The following is a 27,725-nucleotide window of genomic DNA, read 5'->3' as shown; positions in this document are numbered from 1 at the left end:
ATATCATGTGATAGGTTTATTAGAATTTTTTATATGATTGCCATTCTAACTGGCGTGAGATGGTATCTCAATGTAGTTTTGATTTGCATTTCTACACCATGGAATATTATGCAGCCATCAAAAACGATGAGTTCGTGTCCTTTGTAGGGATGTGGATGAATCTGGAGACCATCATTCTCAGCAAACTGACACAAGAACAGAAAATGAAATACCACATGTTCTCACTCATAGGCGGGTGATGAACAATGAGAACACAGGAAGGCGAGCACTACACACTGGGGTCTATTGGGGGGAATAGGGGATGGACAGTGGTGGGGGGGCAGTTGGGGAGGGATAGCATGGGGAGAAATGCCAGATGTGGGTGAAGGGGTGGAAGGCAGAAAATCACACTGCCACGTGTGTACCTATGCAACTATCTTGCATGTTCTGCACATGTACCCCAAAACCTAAAATGCAATAAAAAAAAAGAATTTCTTTTGTATGTAGGAATATAGTTCTAGAAGTACTTGAAAAACAATAGAGAAGAGTGGCTTTCAAACATGTGGGGTGGGCCAACAACACACAGTAAACTTACACAAACACTTATATAACTAAAAAACATTTCCTGAAACAATACACACCCATTGTCATGTGCACTCTTATGTTTTCTATCCTATTCTGTCTTTTAAAAAATATATTGGCTCTAATACAAGCATTAATTTGAACTCACATATTTAAGTTGTGGGTTGTAAGCCACAACTTAAACACCAGTAGAGTTCTCCACTAGAAGAAACTTAACCACCTCCCCAAAATTAAAATATTTTAATTTTACTTTCAGTGCCACCAAAGATCCTTATGCCAGAGCAAATTACTATCAAAGCTGGGAAAAAACTCCGAATTGAAGCCCATGTGTATGGAAAGCCTTATCCCACCTGTAAATGGAAGAAAGGAGAAGATGAAGTTGTCACATCCAGCCACCTGGCAGTGCATAAAGCAGAGAGCTCTTCAATTCTGATCATAAAAGATGTGACTAGGAAAGACAGTGGTTACTATAGCCTCACAGCAGAGAACAGTTCTGGGACAGACACTCAGAAAATCAAAGTTATAGTCATGGGTAGGTTAAGTATTGGACAAATGGCCATCTAAATATGAAGCTCAGGAACATTTTACCAATCAGGTCTCAGTTCTTACATTTTTTTCCTCTTGGTTCATGCAGATGCCCCCGGCCCCCCTCAGCCTCCATTTGACATTTCTGATATAGATGCGGATGCTTGCTCCCTGTCATGGCACATCCCTCTGGAGGATGGAGGCAGTAACATCACCAATTATATAGTGGAGAAGTGTGATGTAAGCCGAGGTGACTGGGTCACGGCTCTAGCTTCAGTCACAAAAACTTCCTGCAGGGTTGGAAAGCTGATCCCAGGCCAGGAGTACATCTTCCGGGTCCGTGCTGAAAACCGATTTGGCATTTCAGAGCCTCTCACATCTCCAAAGATGCTTGCAGAGTTCCCATTTGGTATGTTTTTGTGAAAAAGGAAAAAGGTTGTTCTTCTGTTACTTAACGTAAAAACTGACATTTTCTTTGTCTTCATCTCCAGGTGTTCCTAGTGAACCAAAGAATGCACGAGTCACCAAAGTCAACAAAGACTGTATTTTTGTTGCATGGGACAGACCAGACAGTGATGGAGGGAGTCCCATTACTGGTTATCTCATTGAACGCAAGGAAAGAAACAGTTTGCTGTGGGTGAAAGCCAATGATAATCTTGTCCGGTCAACTGAATATCCTTGTGCTGGCCTAGTAGAAGGTCTTGAGTATTCATTCCGAATCTATGCCCTAAACAAAGCTGGATCCAGCCCACCCAGCAAACCCACAGAATATGTAACTGCAAGAATGCCAGTTGGTAAGTTTTGGGGTTTTTGTTGTTGTTGTTGTTGTTTAGTATTATGGAGGCCCATTTAATCTTGGAGTCTAAGATTTGGACTCCGAGACAAAGACAGTAGTAGAAATCTAAGGATTACTACTTCCATTTAAGAATGTGTTCTCTCTTAAAATGAAAATACATATTTAAAAAAATAAAAGGACATATAATTTTCCTTAAAGTATACATCAAGGACTCAAAAGTGCATACTTGTTGGACAATTATTAAAATGGGTAATTGTCATCCTGTTGAGCTTGTTACTTAGCAACAGGGATGATAATGTGATATATGGAAGTTTAAACTTCTGCTAGTAAGATAAATGGTGAGTGTACTTCTTTTTGTTTTAGATCCTCCTGGGAAACCTGAAGTTATTGATGTCACCAAGAGTACTGTATCTCTAATCTGGGCTCGTCCAAAGCATGATGGAGGCAGTAAAATTATTGGCTATTTCATAGAAGCTTGCAAACTTCCTGGCGATAAATGGGTTCGGTGCAATACTACACCTCACCAGATTCCCCAGGAAGAGTACACAGCTACTGGCCTAGAAGAGAATGCCCAGTATCAATTTAGAGCCATTGCCAGGACCGCAGTAAACATTAGCCCACCTTCTGAACCTTCTGATCCAGTGACTGTTCTTGCAGAAAATGGTAAGATTCTGCTGAGTATTATAGGCAAACATGTAACAGCATTCATGATGATCATTTTTCCTAATTAAAAACTAAATATACACCTAAGGGAAAAGGTAAAAATAAAATGATACTATGTGTATAGACACAACAATTATGATTATGGAGAATCGTAATAACATGCAAAACTAAAAATCAGGATACACAACTGTGAGAACTATATAATTTCAATAGTTATTTGAGAATGCCATTATTGTCTATCAAAAATAAAAATGAAATAATATTAAAATTCCATTCTTAAAAGAGGGAGCATATGAATTTCCCACTATTACTTATAAAGATTACATAATATAGCTTTGCATATAGTAAGTCCTTTCACTCATTTCGTTCCAGTCCCTCCCAGGATAGACCTGAGTGTGGCTATGAAATCTTTGCTTACTGTGAAAGCTGGAACTAATGTCTGCTTGGATGCTACTGTTTTTGGTAAACCAATGCCAACTGTTTCTTGGAAGAAAGATGGCACACTGCTAAAACCAGCAGAAGGCATAAAGATGGCCATGCAGCGGAATCTGTGCACCTTGGAGCTGTTCAGTGTGAACCGGAAGGATTCAGGAGACTATACCATTACTGCTGAAAATTCAAGTGGTTCTAAATCAGCCACCATTAAGCTTAAAGTGTTAGGTAATTAATATACTTCATTAGAATCACATATTTTACTTTGGTTAATGGGATGTAAATAGGATTTACAAAATAATGTGGGAGAAGAGATCCATATTCTGATGTATATTTCCTAAACGTAGAATTATTCTTATCACAAAACCATGTTTTAGAGCTGAAAAGAGCATTAGAAATCACATATTTCAATTACCTAATTTTACACATGAAGAAATAATGATTCTAAAAAATTAAGTAATTTCCTAGGTCATATAGGAAATTAATTGACAATAGAAAGACTGCAGCCCAGGTCTCCAGACCTCTACTCTATATTCATTCCCCATTCCACATATTTTAGTGGAAGACTTCACTCTTCTTCCTTATTCTTTCAGATAAACCAGGTCCCCCAGCATCTGTTAAAATAAACAAAATGTATTCAGATCGTGCAATGCTATCTTGGGAACCGCCTCTTGAAGATGGAGGCTCAGAAATCACCAACTATATTGTTGACAAACGTGAAACAAGCAGGCCCAACTGGGCTCAGGTCTCTGCAACTGTGCCTATCACCAGCTGCAGTGTGGAGAAACTTATAGAGGGCCATGAGTATCAGTTCCGTATTTGTGCTGAAAATAAATATGGAGTAGGCGATCCAGTCTTCACCGAACCAGCAATTGCCAAAAACCCATATGGTAGGAACATTTCCTGGTGGTTTTTTATTTTACTTTTTAAATATTACCTTGTAGCCTGGGAAATTAAAAATTAACTTTTCAATCAATTTCTGCAGACCCACCAGGACGCTGTGATCCTCCCGTTATTAGCAACATAACCAAAGATCACATGACAGTCAGCTGGAAGCCACCAGCGGATGATGGTGGCTCACCCATCACTGGCTATTTGCTTGAAAAGCGGGAAACCCAGGCAGTTAACTGGACTAAGGTCAACAGAAAACCTATTATAGAAAGAACATTAAAAGCAACAGGTCTTCAAGAAGGTACCGAATATGAGTTCCGTGTTACAGCTATAAATAAAGCTGGACCAGGCAAACCCAGTGATGCATCCAAGGCCGCTTATGCTCGGGACCCTCAGTGTAAGTTTTCATGAGTGAATTCCTTATCCTGTGTTAACAGCATCATTAAACACCCAGGAAGGAGTTTTTAATGAAAATTTCCTATCATTATTTATTCTCAGATCCTCCTGGCCCACCAGCTTTCCCTAAAGTATATGATACAACACGTAGCTCCGTGAGTCTATCTTGGGGCAAGCCAGCCTATGACGGCGGCAGCCCTATCATTGGTTATCTCGTTGAAGTAAAACGGGCTGACTCTGATAACTGGGTAAGGTGCAATTTACCACAGAATCTACAGAAAACCCGCTTTGAGGTTACTGGTCTGATGGAAGACACACAATATCAATTCCGTGTGTATGCTGTTAATAAGATTGGATACAGTGACCCCAGTGATGTGCCAGATAAACACTATCCCAAGGACATCTTAAGTAAGTATTACCAGGGGAAATATATAAGGCTTTTCTTATTAATCATATTCTAAGAGGGGGAATAGAATTCCCTTAGGTAGATTAGTTTATATTTGGAGTACTTTTGAGGAGAGCTGGGTAGGTACTTCTCAGTATTGTAGATCAAGCAAATCAAATACAAATGATTTGTGGTTTTGAAAAGCTTTTTATATATATAAGAATTTCACGTCTTCAAAAGATGTGGAATGTGTGAATTTTATTGGAGTGTAAGAATTTTATTTTGAGAATAAAGAGGCCTTTTAACTAAGTGGTGAGCTATTTGTTATTCTTATGGTTTTTGTTTTCCAATCTACCATCTCCCTAAGTATGTGACTGGTGGGCTCTCCATCTTAATCTCCCTTCTTCCTATTTCTTCTATTTGCTTATTCTCCATGATAATTTCCCCTTTATTTGAATTACTTGATATTATGTGTAACTCTCAATGTACTTTTCTTCCTACCATGAAATAATAAAGAGAGCTAGAATATATGGCAGAACACTTTCATGGAATATAGAAAGGAAAAAACAAGAATGAAAGGGAGCCAAACATCAATTGTCTACTTTCCTTTAATATATGTAGTGTTGGAGGGTACATAAGACTCATGAAAGAGAAGGTACAGATCCTCCAGGGAAAACCTGGTTAAGCCTAAAGCATAGCGGAAAATGGAAAAATCAACAATTAGTACAGAATATAAAAATGATTTTGAGGATTATATTAAGGAGGTTTTAAAGAACAAGAAATTGGCTCTAGAAAAGAAATGTATTTTAGGAGTGATAAGGCCAGTCCTTGGAAATACATTTGACTATTAAATTTTTATTTAATTTTCTTCACCCAAAATTAAACAGTTCCACCTGAGGGAGAACTTGATGCGGACTTAAGGAAGACACTCATATTACGTGCTGGAGTTACTATGAGACTATACGTACCAGTAAAAGGACGCCCACCTCCAAAGATTACTTGGTCTAAACCAAATGTCAATCTAAGAGACAGGATTGGACTAGACATAAAGTCAACTGACTTTGACACTTTCTTGCGCTGTGAAAATGTGAACAAATATGATGCAGGAAAATATATCTTGACCCTGGAGAACAGCTGTGGTAAAAAGGAATATACCATTGTTGTAAAAGTGCTTGGTAGGTCTATTTCAAAAAAGATTCATATATATATTTTAAAATAGTTTAGGTATTCTTTATATGTTCATTCTTATTTACCCACTATTTATTCAGATACTCCTGGGCCACCTGTCAATGTGACTGTTAAGGAAGTATCCAAAGACTCTGCTTATGTTACCTGGGAGCCTCCCATTATTGATGGTGGCAGCCCCATCATAAATTATGTGATACAAAAACGAGACGCAGAGAGGAAATCCTGGTCGACAGTGACAACTGAGTGCTCCAAAACAAGCTTCAGAGTATCTAATTTGGAGGAGGGAAAATCCTACTTCTTCCGAGTGTTTGCCGAAAATGAGTATGGCATTGGTGATCCCGGTGAAACTCGTGATGCTGTCAAAGCTTCCCGTAAGCAAATGAACCATCATCCCATCATTTTGAGTGACATCCTACCTTGGTTATCTGGGGCTTAGACTTATAATTTCTCCTTTGCTTTAGAAACTCCTGGACCAGTTGTGGACCTGAAAGTGACGTCTATAACTAAGTCATCTTGTAGCATTGGTTGGAAAAAGCCTCGTAGTGATGGTGGAAGTCGAATTACTGGATATGTAGTTGATTTCATGACTGAAGACAATAAATGGCAAAGAGTTATGAAGTCCTTAAGCCAACAGTACTCCACAAAAGATTTGACCGAAGGGAAAGAATATACCTTCAGAGTGAGTGCTGAGAATGAAAATGGAGAAGGAACCCCAAGCGAAATCACTGTTGTGGCAAGGGATGATGTTGGTAAGTCTCTACCCACGTCTTCATTCTTCTTTTATTGTCATCGAAAGTGCACTCTTGTGTTCTACTCACTAGCTTATCTAAAAATTGGTTAAAAGCTAGAATGATCTGAAAAAATTAATTGCCTGGCCTTAAAAGTAACAGTAATTTATCACTACTATTTTGCAGTGGCTCCTGATCTTGACTTAAAGGATCTACCTGATTTGTGCTACTTGGCTAAAGAAAACAGCAACTTCCGGCTTAAGATCCCCATAAAAGGCAAGCCAGCTCCATCAGTCTCCTGGAAGAAAGGGGAAGATCCTCTAGCAACTGACACTAGAGTCAGCATTGAGTCATCTGCAGTTAACACAACTCTTATAGTATATGATTGCCAAAAATCTGATGCTGGAAAATACACAATCACACTGAAGAATGTTGCTGGCACAAAGGAAGGAACTATCTCCATAAAGGTTGTTGGCAAGCCTGGCATCCCCACTGGACCAATCAAATTTGACGAAGTCACAGCAGAAGCCATGACCTTAAAGTGGGGTCCTCCAAAGGATGACGGAGGTTCTGAAATCACCAACTATATCCTAGAGAAAAGAGATTCTGTGAACAACAAGTGGGTGACGTGTGCCTCAGCTGTCCAGAAAACCACCTTTAGGGTAACCAGACTTCATGAGGGTATGGAATATACCTTCAGGGTCAGTGCCGAAAACAAATATGGTGTAGGGGAAGGCCTGAAATCGGAGCCAATTGTTGCTAGACATCCATTTGGTAAGTGTCTTAAATTCAGAAGACATAAAGCAAAACGTGATTTTGAGGAGGCATCTTATTATAAATCTTTCATTATCTACTTTTTTCTAGATGTGCCTGATGCTCCCCCACCTCCCAATATTGTGGATGTCAGACATGACTCAGTATCTCTAACTTGGACTGACCCCAGGAAAACAGGTGGCTCTCCAATTACAGGTATTTTGTTTGTTCTTATCCTATAGCTTTTTTTTTTTTTTTTTTTTTTGAGACTGAGTTTCACTCTTGTTACCCAGGCTGGAGTGCAATGGCGCGATCTCGGCTCACTGCAACCTCTGCCTCCTGGGTTCAGGCAATTCTCCTGCCTCAGCCTCCTGAGTAGCTGGGATTACAGGCACGTGCCACCATGCCCAGCTAATTTTTTGTATTTTTAGTAGAGATGAGGCTTCACATGTTGACTAGGATGGTCTCAATCTCTTGACCTCGTGATCCACCCGCCTCGGCCTCCCAAAGTGCTGGGATTACAGACGTGAGCCACCAGGCTTGGCCTCCTATAGCTTTTACATCAAGATTCCTCACAAATATTTCCCTGAGAACGGTTGAATGTGTGCTTATTGATAACACTATCTGTTTATACAGCCATGTGTTTTTCTTCAGTACATATGGTTAATGTTTAATTTTATTGAAAATCTCCTAATGTAATAGTTAATAACATCTTTCTTAATTATAACATCTATTTTGTAAGTTAAAATTGTTCACCAGAAAAGAAAACAATTATGCATATTCCAAGAGGAAAAGAATGGCACTATGCCTGGGTAATAAAAGTATAAATACTAGCAAGAATGATTACTTGTTCAATACATATGGATACATATAAATAATTTGGGCAACACATATATATTGTAAAATCGAGCTGCATTTACAATTTGTATGTGAATTGATACATCCCTGGGTCTTTTGTAGGGTATCATCTCGAGTTCAAGGAAAGAAACAGCCTTATGTGGAAGAGAGCTAACAAGACTCCAATAAGGATGAGAGACTTTAAAGTGACAGGATTAACTGAAGGTCTTGAATATGAATTCCGAGTTATGGCAATCAATTTAGCAGGTGTTGGCAAGCCAAGCCTACCATCAGAGCCTGTTGTGGCATTGGACCCGATTGGTAAGTCACTATGTGAAGAAAAACCCAGGTGCACTTTCTGCATGAAGAAAACATTGGTATTTGTTTGACTGGTTTTGTTTTTATGTTTTAGATCCTCCTGGAAAACCTGAGGTTATTAACATAACAAGGAATTCAGTGACTCTCATTTGGACTGAACCTAAATATGACGGTGGTCATAAGTTAACTGGATATATAGTGGAGAAGCGAGATCTGCCTTCTAAGTCTTGGATGAAAGCCAACCATGTTAATGTCCCAGAATGTGCCTTTACTGTAACTGACCTTGTTGAGGGTGGAAAATATGAATTCAGAATTAGAGCAAAGAATACAGCAGGTGCCATTAGTGCTCCATCAGAAAGTACAGGAACCATTATTTGCAAGGATGAATATGGTAGGTCCATTTTACTTTTTACATACTTTGTTGTTGTTGTTGTTGTTGTTTTTTAAGGCAAATGAAGCCTCCTTCCTTTTCTGATTAAAATGTATTTTTTTCTTTGCAGAGGCACCAACAATTGTCCTTGATCCCACAATAAAAGATGGGCTAACAATTAAAGCAGGGGATACCATTGTTTTGAATGCCATTAGCATTCTTGGCAAACCCCTTCCAAAATCAAGTTGGTCCAAGGCAGGAAAAGACATTAGACCATCAGATATCAGTCAGATAACTACAACCCCAACATCTTCCATGCTTACTATCAAGTATGCCACTAGAAAAGATGCTGGTGAATACACCATCACTGCTACCAATCCTTTTGGCACGAAGGAGGAACATGTGAAGGTAACAGTCCTTGATGTACCTGGTCCCCCAGGTCCTATTGAAATCAGTAATGTTTCTGCTGAAAAAGCAACACTTACGTGGACACCTCCCTTGGAAGATGGCGGCTCACCAATTAAGTCCTATATTCTTGAAAAGAGGGAAACCAGTCGACTTTTATGGACAGTAGTTGCTGAAGATATTCAATCTTGTAGGCATGTGGCAACCAAACTTATCCAAGGCAATGAGTACATCTTCCGGGTCTCAGCTGTAAACCACTATGGCAAAGGAGAACCTGTACAGTCTGAACCTGTCAAAATGGTAGACAGATTTGGTATGTAGAGCATGTGAGAGAACAGATATGGAAACATTTATAGCTGAGTTTAGGAAATCATGAATTTCTAATAAATTTCCTTTCTTTGCAGGTCCTCCTGGCCCTCCTGAAAAACCAGAGGTATCAAATGTCACTAAGAACACTGCCACCGTCAGTTGGAAGAGGCCAGCAGATGATGGTGGCAGCGAGATCACAGGATATCATGTAGAAAGGAGAGAAAAGAAAAGCCTGCGATGGGTGAGAGCAATAAAAACACCAGTTTCCGATCTCAGGTGCAAAGTAACAGGACTGCAAGAAGGAAGCACCTATGAATTTCGTGTCAGTGCAGAAAACAGAGCAGGAATTGGCCCACCCAGTGAGGCTTCAAATTCCGTTCTAATGAAAGACGCAACATGTTAGTATTTGTCTTTTCAACACCACTCATTTCCAGAGTGCCAATGTGTTATCTTAATTATCCAAAAGCCAAACTCTGAATATATACTTTTGTGTCTTTGTTCCTTTTTCAGATCCTCCAGGACCACCTTCAAATCCACATGTCACTGATACTACTAAGAAATCTGCTTCTTTGGCATGGGGCAAGCCTCATTATGATGGCGGACTTGAAATCACCGGCTATATTGTGGAGCATCAGAAAGTAGGAGATGAGACCTGGATAAAAGATACCACAGGACCTTCCCTCAGAATCACTCAGTTCGTTGTTCCTGATCTTCAGACTAAAGAAAAATACAACTTTAGAATCAGTGCTGTCAACGATGCAGGTGTTGGGGAGCCGGCAGTAATTCCAGATGTTGAAATCGTAGAACGGGAAATGGCCCCTGATTTTGAACTAGATGCCGAGCTTCGAAGAACACTTGTTGTTAGAGCAGGACTCAGTATTAGAATATTTGTGCCTATTAAAGGTCGTCCTGCTCCTGAAGTGACATGGACCAAAGATGACATCAACCTGAAAAACCGAGCCAACATTGAAAATACAGAATCATTTACTCTTTTGATTATCCCAGAATGTAACAGATATGATACTGGTAAATTTGTCATGACTATTGAAAACCCGGCTGGGAAGAAAAGTGGCTTTGTGAATGTCAGAGTCTTGGACACACCGGGCCCAGTCCTCAACCTGCGGCCTACAGACATCACAAAGGACAGTGTTACTCTGCACTGGGACCTCCCTCTGATCGATGGGGGCTCACGTATAACAAACTACATTGTAGAGAAACGTGAAGCAACACGGAAATCATATTCCACAGCCACCACTAAGTGCCATAAATGCACGTATAAAGTTACCGGCTTGTCTGAAGGGTGCGAATACTTCTTCAGAGTGATGGCAGAGAATGAATATGGAATTGGTGAGCCAGCAGAAACTACAGAGCCTGTAAAAGCCTCTGAAGCACCATCTCCACCAGACAGCCTTAACATCATGGACATAACTAAGAGCACCGTCAGCCTGGCATGGCCTAAGCCCAAACACGATGGTGGCAGCAAGATCACTGGCTATGTGATTGAAGCCCAAAGAAAAGGCTCTGATCAGTGGACCCACATCACAACCGTGAAAGGGTTAGAATGTGTTGTGAGGAATCTAACCGAAGGAGAGGAATACACCTTCCAAGTGATGGCAGTGAACAGCGCGGGGAGAAGTGCCCCTAGAGAAAGCAGACCTGTCATTGTCAAGGAGCAGACAATGCTTCCAGAGCTGGATCTCCGTGGCATCTATCAGAAACTAGTCATTGCCAGAGCTGGTGAGAACATCAAAATTGAAATTCCAGTGCTTGGTCGACCGAGGCCCACAGTGACATGGAAAAAAGGAGACCAGATTCTTAAACAGACACAGAGAGTTAATTTTGAAACCACAGCAACTTCAACCATCTTAAATATCAATGAGTGTGTCAGAAGTGATAGTGGGCCCTATCCATTAACAGCAAGGAACATTGTAGGAGAGGTTGGTGATGTCATCACTATTCAAGTCCATGATATCCCAGGGCCACCTACTGGACCAATCAAATTTGATGAAGTTTCATCTGACTTTGTAATCTTCTCTTGGGATCCCCCTGAGAATGATGGTGGCGTACCTATAAGTAACTATGTAGTGGAAATGCGGCAGACTGACAGTACTACCTGGGTTGAGTTAGCAACCACCGTTATACGTACTACCTATAAAGCCACCCACCTTACTACTGGATTAGAGTATCAGTTCCGTGTAAAAGCTCAGAATAGATATGGAGTTGGACCAGGCATCACATCAGCATCTATAGTTGCCAACTATCCATTTAAGGTTCCTGGACCTCCTGGTACCCCTCAGGTAACTGCAGTTACCAAGGATTCAATGACAATTAGCTGGCATGAGCCACTTTCTGATGGTGGAAGCCCCATTTTAGGATATCACATTGAAAGAAAAGAACGAAATGGTATTCTTTGGCAGACTGTGAGCAAAGCTTTAGTACCAGGCAACATTTTCAAATCGAGTGGACTTACAGATGGTATTGCTTATGAATTCCGGGTAATTGCAGAAAATATGGCAGGCAAAAGCAAGCCGAGCAAGCCATCGGAGCCTATGTTTGCTCTGGATCCCATCGACCCACCTGGAAAACCAATACCTCTAAATATTACAAGAAACACAGTGACACTTAAATGGGCTAAGCCTGAATATACTGGGGGCTTTAAAATTACCAGTTACATTGTTGAAAAGAGAGACCTTCCTAATGGACGGTGGCTGAAGGCAAACTTCAGCAACATTTTGGAGAATGAATTTACAGTCAGTGGCCTAACAGAAGATGCTGCATATGAATTCCGTGTGATCGCCAAAAATGCTGCGGGTGCCATCAGTCCACCATCTGAGCCATCCGATGCTATCACATGCAGGGATGACGTTGAAGCACCAAAGATAAAGGTGGATGTTAAATTTAAGGACACAGTTATATTAAAAGCAGGTGAAGCATTCAGGCTAGAAGCTGATGTTTCAGGCCGCCCACCTCCAACAATGGAATGGACCAAAGACGGAAAAGAGCTGGAAGGCACGGCAAAATTAGAAATAAAAATTGCAGATTTCTCTACTAATCTGGTAAACAAGGATTCAACAAGAAGGGATAGTGGTGCCTACACCCTTACAGCAACTAATCCTGGTGGCTTTGCCAAACACATTTTCAATGTCAAAGTTCTTGACAGACCAGGGCCACCTGAAGGACCTTTGGCTGTAACTGAAGTGACTTCAGAAAAGTGTGTACTGTCATGGTTGCCTCCACTGGATGATGGAGGTGCCAAAATTGATCATTACATAGTACAGAAACGTGAAACCAGCAGATTGGCATGGACAAATGTAGCCTCAGAAGTCCAAGTAACAAAGCTAAAGGTCACTAAACTCTTGAAGGGCAATGAATACATATTCCGTGTCATGGCTGTAAATAAATATGGAGTTGGAGAGCCGCTGGAATCAGAGCCTGTGCTTGCAGTGAATCCTTATGGACCCCCTGATCCACCCAAAAACCCTGAAGTGACAACTATTACTAAAGATTCGATGGTTGTCTGCTGGGGACATCCTGATTCTGATGGTGGAAGTGAGATCATCAATTACATTGTGGAACGGCGTGATAAAGCTAGCCAACGCTGGGTTAAATGCAACAAAAAAACTGTTACTGATTTAAGATATAAAGTGTCTGGGCTGACAGAAGGACATGAATATGAGTTCAGAATTATGGCTGAAAATGCTGCTGGAATTAGTGCACCAAGTCCTACCAGTCCATTTTACAAGGCTTGTGACACTGTATTTAAACCTGGACCACCAGGTAACCCACGTGTTCTAGATACAAGCAGATCATCCATTTCAATCACTTGGAATAAACCTATCTATGATGGTGGTTCAGAAATCACTGGGTATATGGTTGAGATTGCCCTGCCAGAGGAAGATGAATGGCAGATTGTCACTCCACCAGCAGGACTCAAGGCAACTTCTTATACCATCACTGGCCTCATAGAGAACCAGGAATATAAGATCCGCATCTATGCCATGAACTCTGAAGGACTTGGGGAACCTGCCCTTGTTCCTGGAACTCCAAAGGCTGAAGACAGAATGCTTCCTCCAGAGATTGAACTGGATGCTGACCTGCGTAAACTTGTTACTATAAGGGCCTGCTGCACCCTGAGACTTTTTGTTCCAATCAAAGGAAGGCCTGCACCTGAGGTGAAGTGGGCCCGGGAACACGGAGAATCTTTAGATAAAGCTAGCATCGAATCCACAAGCTCTTACACACTGCTTATTGTTGGAAATGTAAACAGATTTGACAGTGGCAAATATATACTAACTGTAGAAAACAGTTCAGGCAGCAAGTCTGCATTTGTCAATGTTAGAGTACTCGATACACCAGGCCCTCCACAGGATCTGAAGGTAAAGGAGGTCACTAAGACATCTGTCACACTGACATGGGACCCGCCTCTCCTTGATGGAGGTTCAAAAATCAAGAACTATATTGTTGAAAAGCGGGAATCAACAAGAAAAGCATATTCAACTGTTGCAACAAACTGCCACAAGACTTCCTGGAAGGTCGACCAGCTTCAAGAAGGCTGTAGCTACTATTTCAGGGTTCTCGCAGAAAATGAATATGGCATTGGGCTGCCTGCCGAAACCGCAGAATCTGTGAAAGCATCAGAACGACCTCTTCCTCCAGGAAAAATAACTTTGATGGATGTCACAAGAAATAGCGTGTCACTATCTTGGGAGAAACCAGAGCATGATGGAGGCAGCCGAATTCTAGGCTACATTGTGGAGATGCAGAGCAAAGGCAGTGACAAATGGGCCACATGTGCCACAGTCAAGGTCACTGAAGCCACTATCACTGGATTAATTCAGGGTGAAGAATACTCTTTCCGTGTTTCAGCTCAGAATGAAAAGGGCATCAGTGACCCTAGACAACTGAGTGTGCCAGTGATCGCCAAAGATCTTGTCATTCCACCAGCCTTCAAACTACTGTTCAATACTTTCACTGTACTAGCAGGTGAAGACCTGAAGGTCGATGTTCCGTTCATTGGCCGCCCTACACCAGCTGTAACCTGGCATAAAGATGATGTACCACTGAAGCAGACAACTAGAGTAAATGCAGAGAGCACAGAAAATAATTCACTACTGACAATAAAGGAAGCCTGCCGAGAAGATGTTGGCCATTATGTGGTTAAACTGACTAACTCAGCTGGTGAAGCTACTGAAACCCTTAGTGTTATCGTTCTTGACAAACCAGGGCCTCCAACTGGACCAGTTAAAATAGATGAAGTGACAGCTGATAGTATCACTCTTTCCTGGGCCCCACCCAAGTATGATGGTGGAAGTTCTATCAATAATTACATTGTTGAGAAACGGGACACTTCCACAACCACCTGGCAAATTGTATCAGCTACAGTTGCAAGAACAACAATAAAGGCTTGCCGATTGAAGACTGGATGTGAATATCAGTTTAGAATTGCAGCTGAAAACAGATATGGGAAGAGTACCTACCTCAATTCAGAGCCTATTGTAGCCCAATATCCATTCAAAGTTCCTGGTCCTCCTGGCACTCCACTTGTCACACATTCTTCCAGGGACAGCATGGAAGTACAATGGAATGAGCCAGTAAGTGACGGAGGAAGCAGAGTCACTGGCTATCATCTAGAACGCAAGGAAAGAAATAGCATCCTCTGGGTTAAGTTGAATAAAACACCTATCCCTCAAACCAAGTTTAAGACAACTGGCCTTGAAGAAGGTGTTGAATATGAATTTAGAGTCTCTGCAGAGAACATCGTGGGCATTGGCAAGCCAAGTAAAGTATCAGAATGCTATGTGGCTCGTGACCCATGTGATCCACCAGGAAAGCCAGAGGCAATCATTGTCACAAGGAATTCTGTGACTCTTCAGTGGAAGAAACCCACCTATGATGGTGGAAGCAAGATTACTGGTTATATCGTTGAAAAGAAAGAATTACCTGAGGGCCGTTGGATGAAAGCCAGTTTTACAAATATTATTGACACTCATTTTGAGGTAACTGGCCTCATTGAAGATCACAGATATGAGTTCCGGGTTATAGCCCGAAATGCCGCAGGAGTGCTTAGTGAGCCTTCAGAAAGCACAGGAGCAATCACAGCTAGAGATGAGGTAGATCCACCACGAATAAGTATGGATCCAAAATACAAAGACACAATCGTGGTTCATGCTGGTGAGTCATTCAAGGTTGATGCAGATATTTATGGCAAGCCAATACCAACGATTGAGTGGATAAAAGGTAATCAGGAGCTTTCAAACACAGCTCGATTAGAAATAAAGAGCACCGACTTTGCTACCAGTCTCAGTGTAAAAGATGCAGTACGTATCGACAGTGGAAATTACGTACTGAAGGCCAAAAATGTTGCAGGAGAGAGATCAGTTACTGTGAATGTCAAAGTTCTTGATAGACCAGGGCCACCTGAAGGACCTGTTGTTATCTCGGGCATTACAGCAGAAAAATGCATGCTAGCTTGGAAACCCCCACTTCAGGATGGTGGGAGTGATATCATAAACTACATTGTAGAAAGGAGAGAAACCAGTCGTTTAGTTTGGACTATGGTTGATGCCAATGTGCAGACTCTCAGCTGCAAGGTTACTAAGCTTCTTGAAGGCAATGAATATAGTTTCCGTATAATGGCCGTAAACAAATATGGTGTTGGTGAACCTCTTGAATCTGAGCCAGTAATTGCCAAGAATCCATTTGTAGTACCAGATGCACCAAAAGCTCCAGAAGTCACAACAGTGACCAAGGACTCAATGATTGTTGTATGGGAAAGACCAGCATCTGATGGCGGCAGTGAAATTCTTGGATATGTTCTTGAGAAACGGGATAAAGAAGGCATTAGATGGACAAGATGCCACAAGCGTCTGATTGGAGAGTTGCGCCTGAAAGTAACAGGACTCATAGAAAATCACAATTATGAGTTCAGAGTTTCTGCTGAGAATGCTGCTGGACTTAGTGAACCAAGCCCTCCTTCTGCTTACCAAAAGGCTTGTGATCCTATTTATAAACCAGGACCTCCAAACAACCCCAAAGTCATAGATATTACCAGATCTTCAGTATTCCTTTCTTGGAGCAAACCAATATATGATGGTGGCTGTGAAATCCAAGGATACATTGTTGAAAAATGTGATGTGAGTGTTGGTGAATGGACAATGTGCACTCCACCAACTGGAATTAATAAAACAAACATAGAAGTAGAGAAGCTGTTGGAAAAGCATGAATACAACTTCCGTATCTGTGCTATTAATAGAGCTGGTGTTGGAGAACATGCTGATGTCCCTGGACCTATTGTAGTTGAAGAAAAATTGGAAGCACCAGACATTGATCTTGACCTAGAACTAAGGAAAATCATAAACATAAGGGCAGGTGGCTCCTTAAGGTTATTTGTTCCTATCAAAGGTCGTCCTACACCAGAAGTTAAATGGGGAAAGATGGATGGTGAAATCCGAGATGCAGCTATAATTGATGTCACTAGCAGTTTCACCTCTCTTGTTCTAGACAATGTCAACCGATATGATAGTGGAAAATATACGCTTACATTAGAAAACAGCAGTGGAACAAAGTCTGCCTTTGTTACTGTGAGAGTTCTGGACACACCAAGTCCACCTGTTAACCTGAAAGTCACAGAAATCACCAAAGACTCCGTATCAATTACATGGGAACCTCCTTTGTTGGATGGGGGATCCAAAATCAAAAATTACATTGTTGAGAAACGTGAAGCCACAAGAAAATCATATGCTGCTGTTGTCACTAATTGCCATAAGAATTCTTGGAAAATCGATCAGCTCCAAGAAGGTTGCAGTTATTACTTTAGAGTCACAGCTGAGAATGAGTATGGTATTGGCCTTCCTGCCCAGACTGCTGATCCAATTAAGGTTGCAGAAGTCCCACAACCTCCTGGAAAAATAACTGTGGATGATGTCACCAGAAACAGTGTCTCTCTGAGTTGGACAAAGCCTGAACACGATGGTGGCAGTAAAATCATTCAGTATATTGTGGAGATGCAAGCTAAACACAGTGAGAAATGGTCAGAGTGTGCTCGAGTAAAGTCTCTTGAGGCAGTAATTACCAACCTAACTCAAGGGGAAGAATATCTTTTTAGAGTTGTTGCTGTAAATGAAAAGGGGAGAAGTGATCCTCGGTCCCTTGCAGTTCCAATAGTTGCCAAAGATCTGGTAATTGAGCCAGATGTAAAACCTGCATTCAATAGTTACAGTGTACAGGTTGGCCAGGATTTGAAAATAGAAGTGCCAATTTCTGGACGTCCTAAGCCAAGCATTACCTGGACTAAAGATGGTCTCCCACTGAAGCAGACCACAAGAATCAATGTTACAGATTCACTGGATCTCACCACACTCAGTATTAAAGAAACTCATAAGGATGATGGTGGACAATATGGCATCACAGTTGCCAATGTTGTTGGTCAGAAGACAGCATCCATCGAAATTGTAACTCTAGATAAACCTGATCCTCCAAAAGGACCTGTTAAATTTGATGATATCAGTGCTGAAAGTATTACATTATCTTGGAACCCTCCATTATATACAGGTGGCTGCCAAATCACCAACTACATTGTTCAGAAAAGAGATACAACCACCACAGTATGGGATGTTGTTTCTGCTACTGTTGCTAGAACTACACTCAAGGTGACCAAACTGAAAACTGGCACAGAATACCAATTCAGAATATTTGCCGAAAACAGATATGGACAAAGCTTTGCCTTAGAGTCTGATCCAATTGTTGCTCAATATCCCTACAAAGAACCAGGTCCTCCAGGTACACCATTTGCCACAGCCATTTCCAAAGATGCCATGGTCATACAGTGGCATGAACCAATTAACAATGGTGGAAGCCCAGTCATAGGTTACCACCTGGAGAGAAAAGAAAGAAATAGTATTTTGTGGACAAAGGTCAACAAAACTATTATTCATGACACCCAATTCAAAGCACAGAATCTTGAAGAAGGCATTGAATATGAATTCAGAGTTTATGCTGAAAATATTGTTGGTGTAGGCAAAGCAAGCAAGAATTCTGAATGCTATGTAGCCAGAGATCCCTGTGACCCACCAGGAACCCCAGAAGCAATAATGGTTAAAAGAAATGAAATCACTTTACAGTGGACCAAACCTGTATATGATGGCGGAAGTATGATTACAGGCTACATTGTAGAGAAACGTGATTTGCCTGATGGTCGTTGGATGAAAGCCAGCTTTACAAATGTCATTGAAACTCAATTTACTGTGTCAGGTCTTACTGAAGATCAAAGATATGAATTCAGAGTCATTGCAAAGAATGCAGCTGGTGCAATAAGTAAACCCTCTGACAGTACTGGACCAATAACTGCCAAGGATGAGGTTGAACTCCCAAGAATTTCAATGGATCCAAAATTCAGAGACACAATTGTGGTAAATGCTGGAGAAACATTTAGGCTTGAGGCTGATGTCCATGGAAAGCCCCTACCTACCATTGAGTGGTTAAGAGGAGATAAAGAAATTGAGGAATCTGCTAGATGTGAAATAAAGAACACAGATTTCAAGGCTTTACTTATTATAAAAGATGCAATTAGAATTGATGGTGGACAGTATATTTTAAGAGCTTCCAATGTTGCAGGTTCTAAATCATTCCCAGTAAATGTAAAAGTATTAGATAGACCAGGACCTCCAGAAGGGCCAGTCCAGGTTACTGGAGTCACTTCTGAAAAATGCTCTTTAACATGGTCTCCACCACTTCAAGATGGTGGCAGTGACATTTCTCACTATGTTGTTGAAAAGCGAGAAACAAGTCGACTTGCCTGGACTGTTGTTGCTTCAGAAGTTGTGACCAATTCTCTGAAAATTACCAAACTCTTAGAAGGTAATGAATATATTTTCCGTATAATGGCTGTCAACAAATATGGTGTTGGAGAGCCTTTGGAATCTGCACCAGTACTAATGAAAAATCCATTTGTGCTTCCTGGACCACCGAAAAGCTTGGAAGTCACAAATATTGCCAAAGACTCCATGACGGTCTGTTGGAACCGTCCAGATAGTGATGGTGGAAGTGAGATTATCGGTTACATTGTAGAGAAAAGAGACAGAAGTGGTATTCGATGGATAAAATGTAATAAACGCCGCATTACAGATTTGCGTCTTAGAGTGACAGGATTAACAGAAGATCATGAGTATGAATTCAGGGTCTCTGCAGAAAATGCTGCTGGAGTTGGAGAACCAAGTCCAGCTACAGTTTATTATAAGGCCTGTGATCCTGTGTTCAAACCTGGCCCACCCACCAATGCACACATTGTAGACACCACTAAAAATTCAATCACACTTGCCTGGGGTAAACCCATCTACGATGGTGGCAGTGAGATCCTGGGATACGTAGTAGAAATCTGTAAAGCAGATGAAGAAGAATGGCAAATAGTAACTCCACAGACTGGCCTAAGAGTCACTCGATTTGAAATTTCAAAGCTCACTGAACACCAAGAGTATAAAATACGAGTCTGTGCCCTCAACAAAGTTGGTTTAGGCGAGGCTACATCAGTTCCTGGTACTGTGAAACCAGAAGATAAACTTGAAGCACCTGAACTTGACCTTGATTCCGAATTAAGAAAAGGAATTGTTGTAAGAGCTGGTGGATCTGCCAGAATTCACATTCCATTCAAAGGTCGTCCAACACCTGAGATCACTTGGTCTCGAGAGGAAGGTGAATTCACAGATAAGGTCCAAATTGAAAAGGGAGTAAACTATACCCAACTATCAATAGATAACTGTGATAGAAATGATGCTGGAAAATACATTCTTAAGTTGGAAAACAGCAGTGGATCAAAGTCTGCTTTTGTAACTGTGAAAGTTCTTGACACTCCAGGACCACCACAGAATTTGGCAGTCAAAGAAGTGAGAAAAGATTCTGTCCTCCTGGTATGGGAGCCACCCATCATTGATGGAGGGGCAAAGGTCAAGAACTATGTGATTGACAAACGTGAGTCAACCAGAAAAGCTTATGCTAATGTAAGTAGTAAATGCAGCAAAACAAGTTTTAAAGTGGAAAATCTTACAGAAGGAGCCATTTATTACTTCAGAGTCATGGCTGAAAATGAATTTGGAGTCGGTGTTCCAGTGGAAACTGTTGATGCTGTGAAAGCTGCTGAACCTCCTTCCCCTCCAGGAAAGGTTACACTCACTGATGTCTCCCAGACCAGTGCATCACTTATGTGGGAGAAGCCTGAACATGATGGTGGTAGCAGAGTCTTGGGGTATGTTGTTGAAATGCAGCCCAAAGGAACTGAAAAATGGAGTGTTGTGGCTGAATCCAAAGTCTGTAACGCAGTTGTTACTGGTTTGAGTTCTGGACAAGAATATCAGTTCCGTATCAAGGCTTATAATGAGAAAGGAAAAAGTGATCCAAGAGTGCTGGGTGTTCCTGTCATAGCCAAGGACTTGACTATACAGCCTAGTTTAAAGTTACCATTTAACACATATAGTATCCAAGCTGGAGAAGATCTTAAAATAGAAATTCCAGTTATAGGCCGACCAAGACCTAAAATTTCTTGGGTCAAAGATGGTGAGCCTCTTAAACAGACAACAAGAGTAAACGTTGAAGAAACAGCTACCTCAACTGTTTTGCACATTAAAGAAGGTAACAAAGATGACTTTGGAAAATACACTGTAACAGCAACAAATAGTGCAGGCACAGCAACAGAAAATCTCAGTGTTATTGTTTTAGAAAAGCCTGGACCTCCAGTTGGCCCAGTTAGATTTGATGAAGTTAGTGCAGACTTTGTAGTCATATCTTGGGAACCTCCAGCCTATACTGGTGGCTGCCAGATAAGCAACTACATTGTAGAGAAACGAGATACAACCACCACCACTTGGCACATGGTATCAGCAACAGTTGCAAGAACAACGATTAAAATAACCAAACTGAAAACAGGCACGGAGTACCAGTTTAGAATTTTTGCTGAAAACAGGTATGGAAAAAGTGCCCCACTGGATTCTAAGCCAATTATTGTACAATATCCATTTAAAGAACCTGGACCACCTGGAACTCCTTTCGTGACATCAATCTCAAAAGATCAGATGCTTGTCCAATGGCATGAGCCAATTAATGATGGAGGCAGCAAAATTATTGGCTACCATCTTGAACAGAAAGAAAAGAACAGTATTTTATGGGTCAAGTTAAATAAGACCCTCATTCAGGATACCAAATTCAAAACAACTGGGCTTGATGAGGGCCTTGAGTATGAGTTCAAAGTTTCTGCTGAAAATATCGTTGGCATTGGCAAGCCTAGCAAAGTGTCAGAATGCTTTGTTGCTCGTGATCCATGTGACCCACCTGGTCGCCCTGAAGCCATTGTTATTACAAGAAACAGTGTCACACTGAAATGGAAGAAACCTGCCTATGATGGTGGTAGCAAAATAACAGGTTATATTGTAGAAAAGAAGGACCTACCTGATGGCCGCTGGATGAAAGCCAGCTTTACCAATGTATTAGAAACTGAATTTACAGTGAGTGGACTTGTAGAAGACCAAAGATATGAATTTAGAGTAATTGCAAGGAATGCAGCTGGAAACTTGAGTGAACCATCTGAAAGTAGTGGTGCCATTACTGCAAGAGATGAAATTGAGGCACCAAATGCCTCTCTAGATCCAAAATATAAAGATGTCATCGTTGTTCATGCAGGAGAGACTTTTGTTCTTGAAGCTGACATCCGTGGCAAACCTATACCTGATGTTGTTTGGTCAAAAGATGGAAAAGAACTTGAAGAAACAGCGGCTAGAATGGAAATTAAATCTACTATTCAGAAAACAACTCTTGTTGTCAAAGACTGTATACGGACTGATGGAGGACAATATATTCTGAAACTTAGCAATGTTGGTGGTACAAAGTCTATACCCATCACTGTAAAGGTACTTGACAGGCCAGGGCCTCCTGAAGGGCCTCTGAAAGTTACGGGAGTTACTGCAGAAAAATGTTACCTGGCATGGAACCCACCTTTGCAAGATGGTGGTGCTAATATTTCACATTACATCATTGAAAAGAGGGAGACAAGCCGACTCTCTTGGACCCAGGTTTCAACTGAGGTACAGGCTCTTAACTACAAAGTTACTAAACTTCTTCCTGGTAATGAATACATATTCCGTGTCATGGCTGTGAATAAATATGGAATTGGAGAGCCCCTGGAATCTGAGCCTGTTATAGCCTGTAATCCTTATAAGCCACCAGGTCCTCCTTCAACACCTGAAGTCTCAGCAATCACCAAAGATTCTATGGTAGTAACATGGACACGCCCAGTAGACGATGGAGGTGCTGAAATTGAGGGCTACATTCTTGAAAAACGAGATAAGGAAGGCATTAGATGGACTAAGTGCAACAAGAAAACACTAACGGATCTCCGGCTCAGGGTAACTGGTCTTACTGAAGGCCATTCCTATGAATTCAGAGTTGCTGCTGAAAATGCAGCTGGTGTGGGAGAACCTAGTGAGCCATCTGTTTTCTACCGTGCATGTGATGCCTTATATCCACCAGGTCCACCAAGCAATCCAAAAGTGACAGATACTTCCAGATCTTCTGTCTCCCTGGCATGGAATAAGCCAATTTATGATGGTGGTGCACCTGTTAAGGGCTATGTTGTTGAGGTCAAAGAAGCTGCTGCTGATGAATGGACAACCTGCACTCCACCAACAGGATTACAAGGAAAGCAGTTCACAGTGACCAAGCTTAAAGAAAATACTGAATATAACTTCCGTATTTGTGCCATCAATTCTGAAGGTGTAGGTGAACCTGCAACTCTACCTGGTTCAGTGGTTGCTCAGGAGAGAATCGAGCCACCAGAAATAGAACTCGATGCTGATCTCAGAAAGGTAGTCGTTCTGCGTGCAGGTGCTACTTTACGCTTATTTGTCACTATCAAAGGTCGACCAGAACCCGAAGTTAAATGGGAAAAGGCTGAAGGCATTCTCACTGACAGGGCTCAGATTGAGGTGACCAGCTCATTTACAATGTTGGTGATTGATAATGTTACCAGATTTGACAGTGGTCGGTATAATCTGACATTAGAAAATAATAGTGGCTCCAAAACAGCTTTTGTTAACGTCAGAGTTCTTGACTCACCAAGTGCCCCTGTGAATTTGACTGTAAGAGAAGTGAAGAAAGACTCAGTGACATTGTCCTGGGAACCGCCACTTATTGATGGTGGAGCTAAGATTACAAACTACATTGTCGAAAAACGAGAAACTACCAGAAAAGCCTATGCTACTAGTACAAACAATTGCACTAAAACTACTTTCAAAATTGAAAATCTACAAGAAGGATGTTCTTACTACTTCCGAGTCTTGGCTTCCAATGAATACGGGATTGGTTTGCCAGCTGAAACAACAGAACCCGTTAAAGTGTCTGAACCACCCCTCCCACCTGGAAGAGTAACTCTCGTTGATGTGACCCATAATACAGCTACAATTAAGTGGGAGAAACCGGAAAGTGATGGTGGCAGCAAAATTACTGGTTATGTGGTTGAAATGCAGACTAAAGGGAGTGAAAAGTGGAGCACTTGTACACAAGTTAAGACTCTAGAAGCAACTATATCTGGCTTAACTGCAGGAGAAGAGTATGTCTTCAGGGTAGCTGCAGTTAATGAAAAGGGAAGAAGTGATCCAAGACAACTTGGAGTGCCAGTAATTGCAAGGGATATTGAAATAAAGCCTTCAGTTGAGCTTCCTTTCAATACTTTCAATGTAAAGGCTAGAGACCAACTTAAGATTGATGTGCCATTCAAAGGAAGACCTCAAGCTACTGTGACCTGGAAAAAAGATGGTCAGACTCTTAAAGAGACAACTAGAGTCAATGTTTCTTCTTCAAAGACTGTAACATCACTATCTATTAAGGAAGCTTCAAGGGAAGATGTTGGAACTTATGAATTATGTGTTTCAAACAGTGCTGGATCCATAACAGCTCCTATTACTATAATTGTCCTTGACAGACCAGGACCTCCAGGTCCTATACGCATTGATGAGGTTAGTTGTGATAGCGTAACTATTTCTTGGAATCCTCCAGAATATGATGGTGGCTGCCAAATTAGCAATTACATCGTTGAAAAGAGAGAAACCACCTCTACAACATGGCACATAGTTTCACAAGCAGTTGCAAGAACATCCATCAAAATAGTTCGCCTGACAACAGGAAGTGAGTATCAGTTCCGTGTTTGTGCAGAAAATCGCTATGGAAAGAGCTCCTACAGTGAATCTTCAGCTGTTGTTGCAGAGTATCCATTCAGTCCCCCAGGTCCTCCTGGTACTCCTAAAGTAGTACATGCCACAAAATCTACCATGCTTGTAACCTGGCAAGTGCCAGTTAATGATGGAGGAAGTAGAGTAACTGGCTATCATCTTGAGTATAAAGAAAGAAGCAGCATTCTTTGGTCAAAAGCAAATAAAATCCTCATTCCTGATACTCAAATGAAAGTCTCTGGCCTTGATGAAGGACTGATGTATGAGTATCGTGTTTATGCTGAGAATATTGCTGGAATTGGTAAATGCAGTAAATCTTGTGAACCAGTCCCTGCAAGAGATCCTTGTGACCCTCCTGGACAACCTGAAGTCACAAATATCACAAGAAAATCAGTGTCACTTAAATGGTCTAAACCACATTATGATGGTGGAGCTAAGATCACAGGATACATTGTTGAACGCAGAGAACTACCAGATGGCCGGTGGCTGAAGTGCAATTATACTAATATACAAGAAACATACTTTGAAGTAACTGAACTTACTGAAGATCAGCGTTATGAATTCCGGGTTTTTGCAAGGAATGCTGCGGACTCAGTTAGTGAGCCATCTGAATCCACTGGGCCTATTACAGTTAAAGATGATGTTGAGGCTCCAAGAATTATGATGGATGTCAAGTTCCAAGGCGTTATTGTTGTCAAAGCTGGCGAGGTCCTTAAGATAAATGCAGACATTGCAGGGCGACCTCTGCCAGTAATTTCCTGGGCCAAGGATGGTGTAGAAATTGAAGAAAGAGCAAGAACAGAAATTATCTCAACAGACAATCATACTTTGTTAACAGTTAAAGACTGTGTGAGACGAGACACTGGACAATATGTACTAACACTGAAGAATGTTGCTGGCACTCGGTCTGCGGCAGTTAATTGCAAGGTACTTGATAAGCCTGGTCCACCAGCAGGACCACTTGAAATAAATGGCCTCACTGCTGAGAAATGCTCTCTTTCCTGGGGACGTCCCCAAGAAGACGGTGGCGCAGATATCGACTATTACATTGTAGAAAAACGCGAAACAAGCCACCTTGCATGGACAATATGTGAAGGAGAGTTACGGACAACATCCTGTAAAGTAACCAAGTTACTCAAAGGCAATGAATATATATTTAGAGTAACTGGTGTTAATAAATATGGTGTTGGTGAGCCCCTAGAGAGTGTAGCTGTAAAGGCACTAGATCCATTTACAGTTCCAAGTCCACCCACATCTTTGGAAATTACTTCTGTGACCAAAGAATCCATGACCCTTTGCTGGTCAAGACCCGAGAGTGATGGAGGCAGTGAAATAGCTGGATATATAATTGAAAGGCGAGAGAAAAATAGCCTAAGATGGGTGCGTGTAAACAAAAAACCAGTTTATGATCTGAGAGTGAAATCAATGGGACTTCGGGAAGGATGTGAATATGAATATCGCGTTTATGCAGAAAATGCTGCTGGCCTAAGTCTTCCAAGTGAAACCTCTCCCTTAATTCGGGCAGAAGATCCAGTGTTCCTACCATCTCCTCCATCCAAGCCCAAAATTGTGGACTCAGGCAAGACAACTGTAACTATCAGCTGGGTTAAACCTCTGTTTGATGGCGGGGCTCCAATAACTGGATACACCGTAGAATACAAGAAATCTGATGACACTGACTGGAAAACTGCCATTCAGAGCTTACGAGGCACAGAATATACAATAGGTGGACTAACAACAGGAGCTGAATATGTTTTCAGAGTAAAATCTGTCAATAAGGTGGGTGCTAGTGACCCCAGTGATAGCTCTGACCCTCAGATAGCAAAGGAAAGAGAAGAAGAACCTGTATTTGATATTGACAGTGAAATGAGGAAGACCTTGATTGTCAAGGCTGGTGCCTCATTTACCATGACTGTGCCTTTCCGAGGAAGACCAGTACCCAATGTCTTGTGGAGTAAGCCAGACACTGACCTCCGCACTAGAGCTTATATTGATACCACAGACTCTCGTACATCACTGACCATTGAAAATGCCAACAGAAATGACTCTGGAAAATATACACTAACGATTCAGAATGTTTTGAGTGCTGCTTCACTGACCTTAGTTGTCAAAGTTTTAGATTCCCCGGGTCCTCCAACCAACATTACTGTGCAAGATGTAACCAAAGAGTCTGCAGTGTTATCCTGGGATGTTCCTGAAAATGATGGTGGAGCGCCAGTGAAGAATTACCACATAGAAAAACGTGAGGCCAGCAAGAAAGCATGGGTCTCTGTGACCAACAACTGTAACCGCCTCTCTTACAAAGTTACCAATTTACAAGAAGGAGCTATTTACTACTTCAGAGTCTCTGGAGAAAATGAGTTTGGTGTTGGTATACCAGCTGAAACAAAGGAAGGAGTAAAAATAACAGGTACGTTTTAAGAACAAGGAAATTCCACATATCCATGTTAATTTTTTCAGAATAGTGTGAATCATTCTAATTAGTCGTTATTTCATCTTAAATGCTTTTGGTTTACACCCTTCACACCCTAAACTATTCATACTATAGCACAAAGTGGAATCTCTAGTGGAGAAAGTCTTTTTAAAAAAACAAATTTTCATAGCTAAAATTGGATATGTTGAATTTAAGTATAATTAAATATAACTGCATACATATGTAAGTATACATTTTTATGTATACACACATTATATATGTATAGTATGTGTGTATGATGCACATGTCATATTTGTGTATGTGGTTGTGTATACAGAAATTGTATCATAAACTTTTTTAAAAGACTGTTCATCTTGTTCCTCTTTTTACACCCACAATGAATTTGGAGTAAATTTTGCCATTTAATCTGGTCATTTGACTCTTAATTTGGATTTGAATGCTGTAGCATGTAATGACATAACTTGTGGGAGCCTTGGTTGGCTCTGAAGCAAAACTGGTTATGTAAAAAGGAAGACTCAAATCAAAGTA

The 27,725-nt window shown here is 41.2% G+C and overlaps 1 protein-coding gene across 49 annotated transcripts in view; it reads left to right on the top strand.

The window, feature by feature from the left end:
- Nucleotides 1-27,725, top strand: part of TTN (titin) — a 272,145-nt gene that overhangs the window by 211,663 nt on the left and 32,757 nt on the right. For all 49 annotated transcript variants that reach the window (XM_078327295.1, XM_078327278.1, XM_078327313.1 and 46 more), the window contains 18 exons: nucleotides 818-1,093; nucleotides 1,196-1,495; nucleotides 1,578-1,880; nucleotides 2,246-2,545; nucleotides 2,918-3,205; nucleotides 3,571-3,867; nucleotides 3,963-4,265; nucleotides 4,367-4,672; nucleotides 5,537-5,824; nucleotides 5,918-6,208; nucleotides 6,299-6,586; nucleotides 6,752-7,339; nucleotides 7,430-7,534; nucleotides 8,279-8,476; nucleotides 8,568-8,864; nucleotides 8,974-9,561; nucleotides 9,653-9,955; nucleotides 10,068-27,173. In XM_078327295.1, the coding sequence (XP_078183421.1) occupies nucleotides 818-1,093; nucleotides 1,196-1,495; nucleotides 1,578-1,880; nucleotides 2,246-2,545; nucleotides 2,918-3,205; nucleotides 3,571-3,867; nucleotides 3,963-4,265; nucleotides 4,367-4,672; nucleotides 5,537-5,824; nucleotides 5,918-6,208; nucleotides 6,299-6,586; nucleotides 6,752-7,339; nucleotides 7,430-7,534; nucleotides 8,279-8,476; nucleotides 8,568-8,864; nucleotides 8,974-9,561; nucleotides 9,653-9,955; nucleotides 10,068-27,173 (22,425 nt within the window). The remainder of the gene's footprint in view (nucleotides 1-817; nucleotides 1,094-1,195; nucleotides 1,496-1,577; nucleotides 1,881-2,245; nucleotides 2,546-2,917; nucleotides 3,206-3,570; nucleotides 3,868-3,962; nucleotides 4,266-4,366; nucleotides 4,673-5,536; nucleotides 5,825-5,917; nucleotides 6,209-6,298; nucleotides 6,587-6,751; nucleotides 7,340-7,429; nucleotides 7,535-8,278; nucleotides 8,477-8,567; nucleotides 8,865-8,973; nucleotides 9,562-9,652; nucleotides 9,956-10,067; nucleotides 27,174-27,725) is intronic.

Source organism: Callithrix jacchus, chromosome 6 (genome assembly GCF_049354715.1).
Source record: "Callithrix jacchus isolate 240 chromosome 6, calJac240_pri, whole genome shotgun sequence".
NCBI lineage: Eukaryota > Metazoa > Chordata > Mammalia > Primates > Cebidae > Callithrix > Callithrix jacchus.
This window is presented reverse-complemented; position numbering and strand designations above follow the sequence as displayed.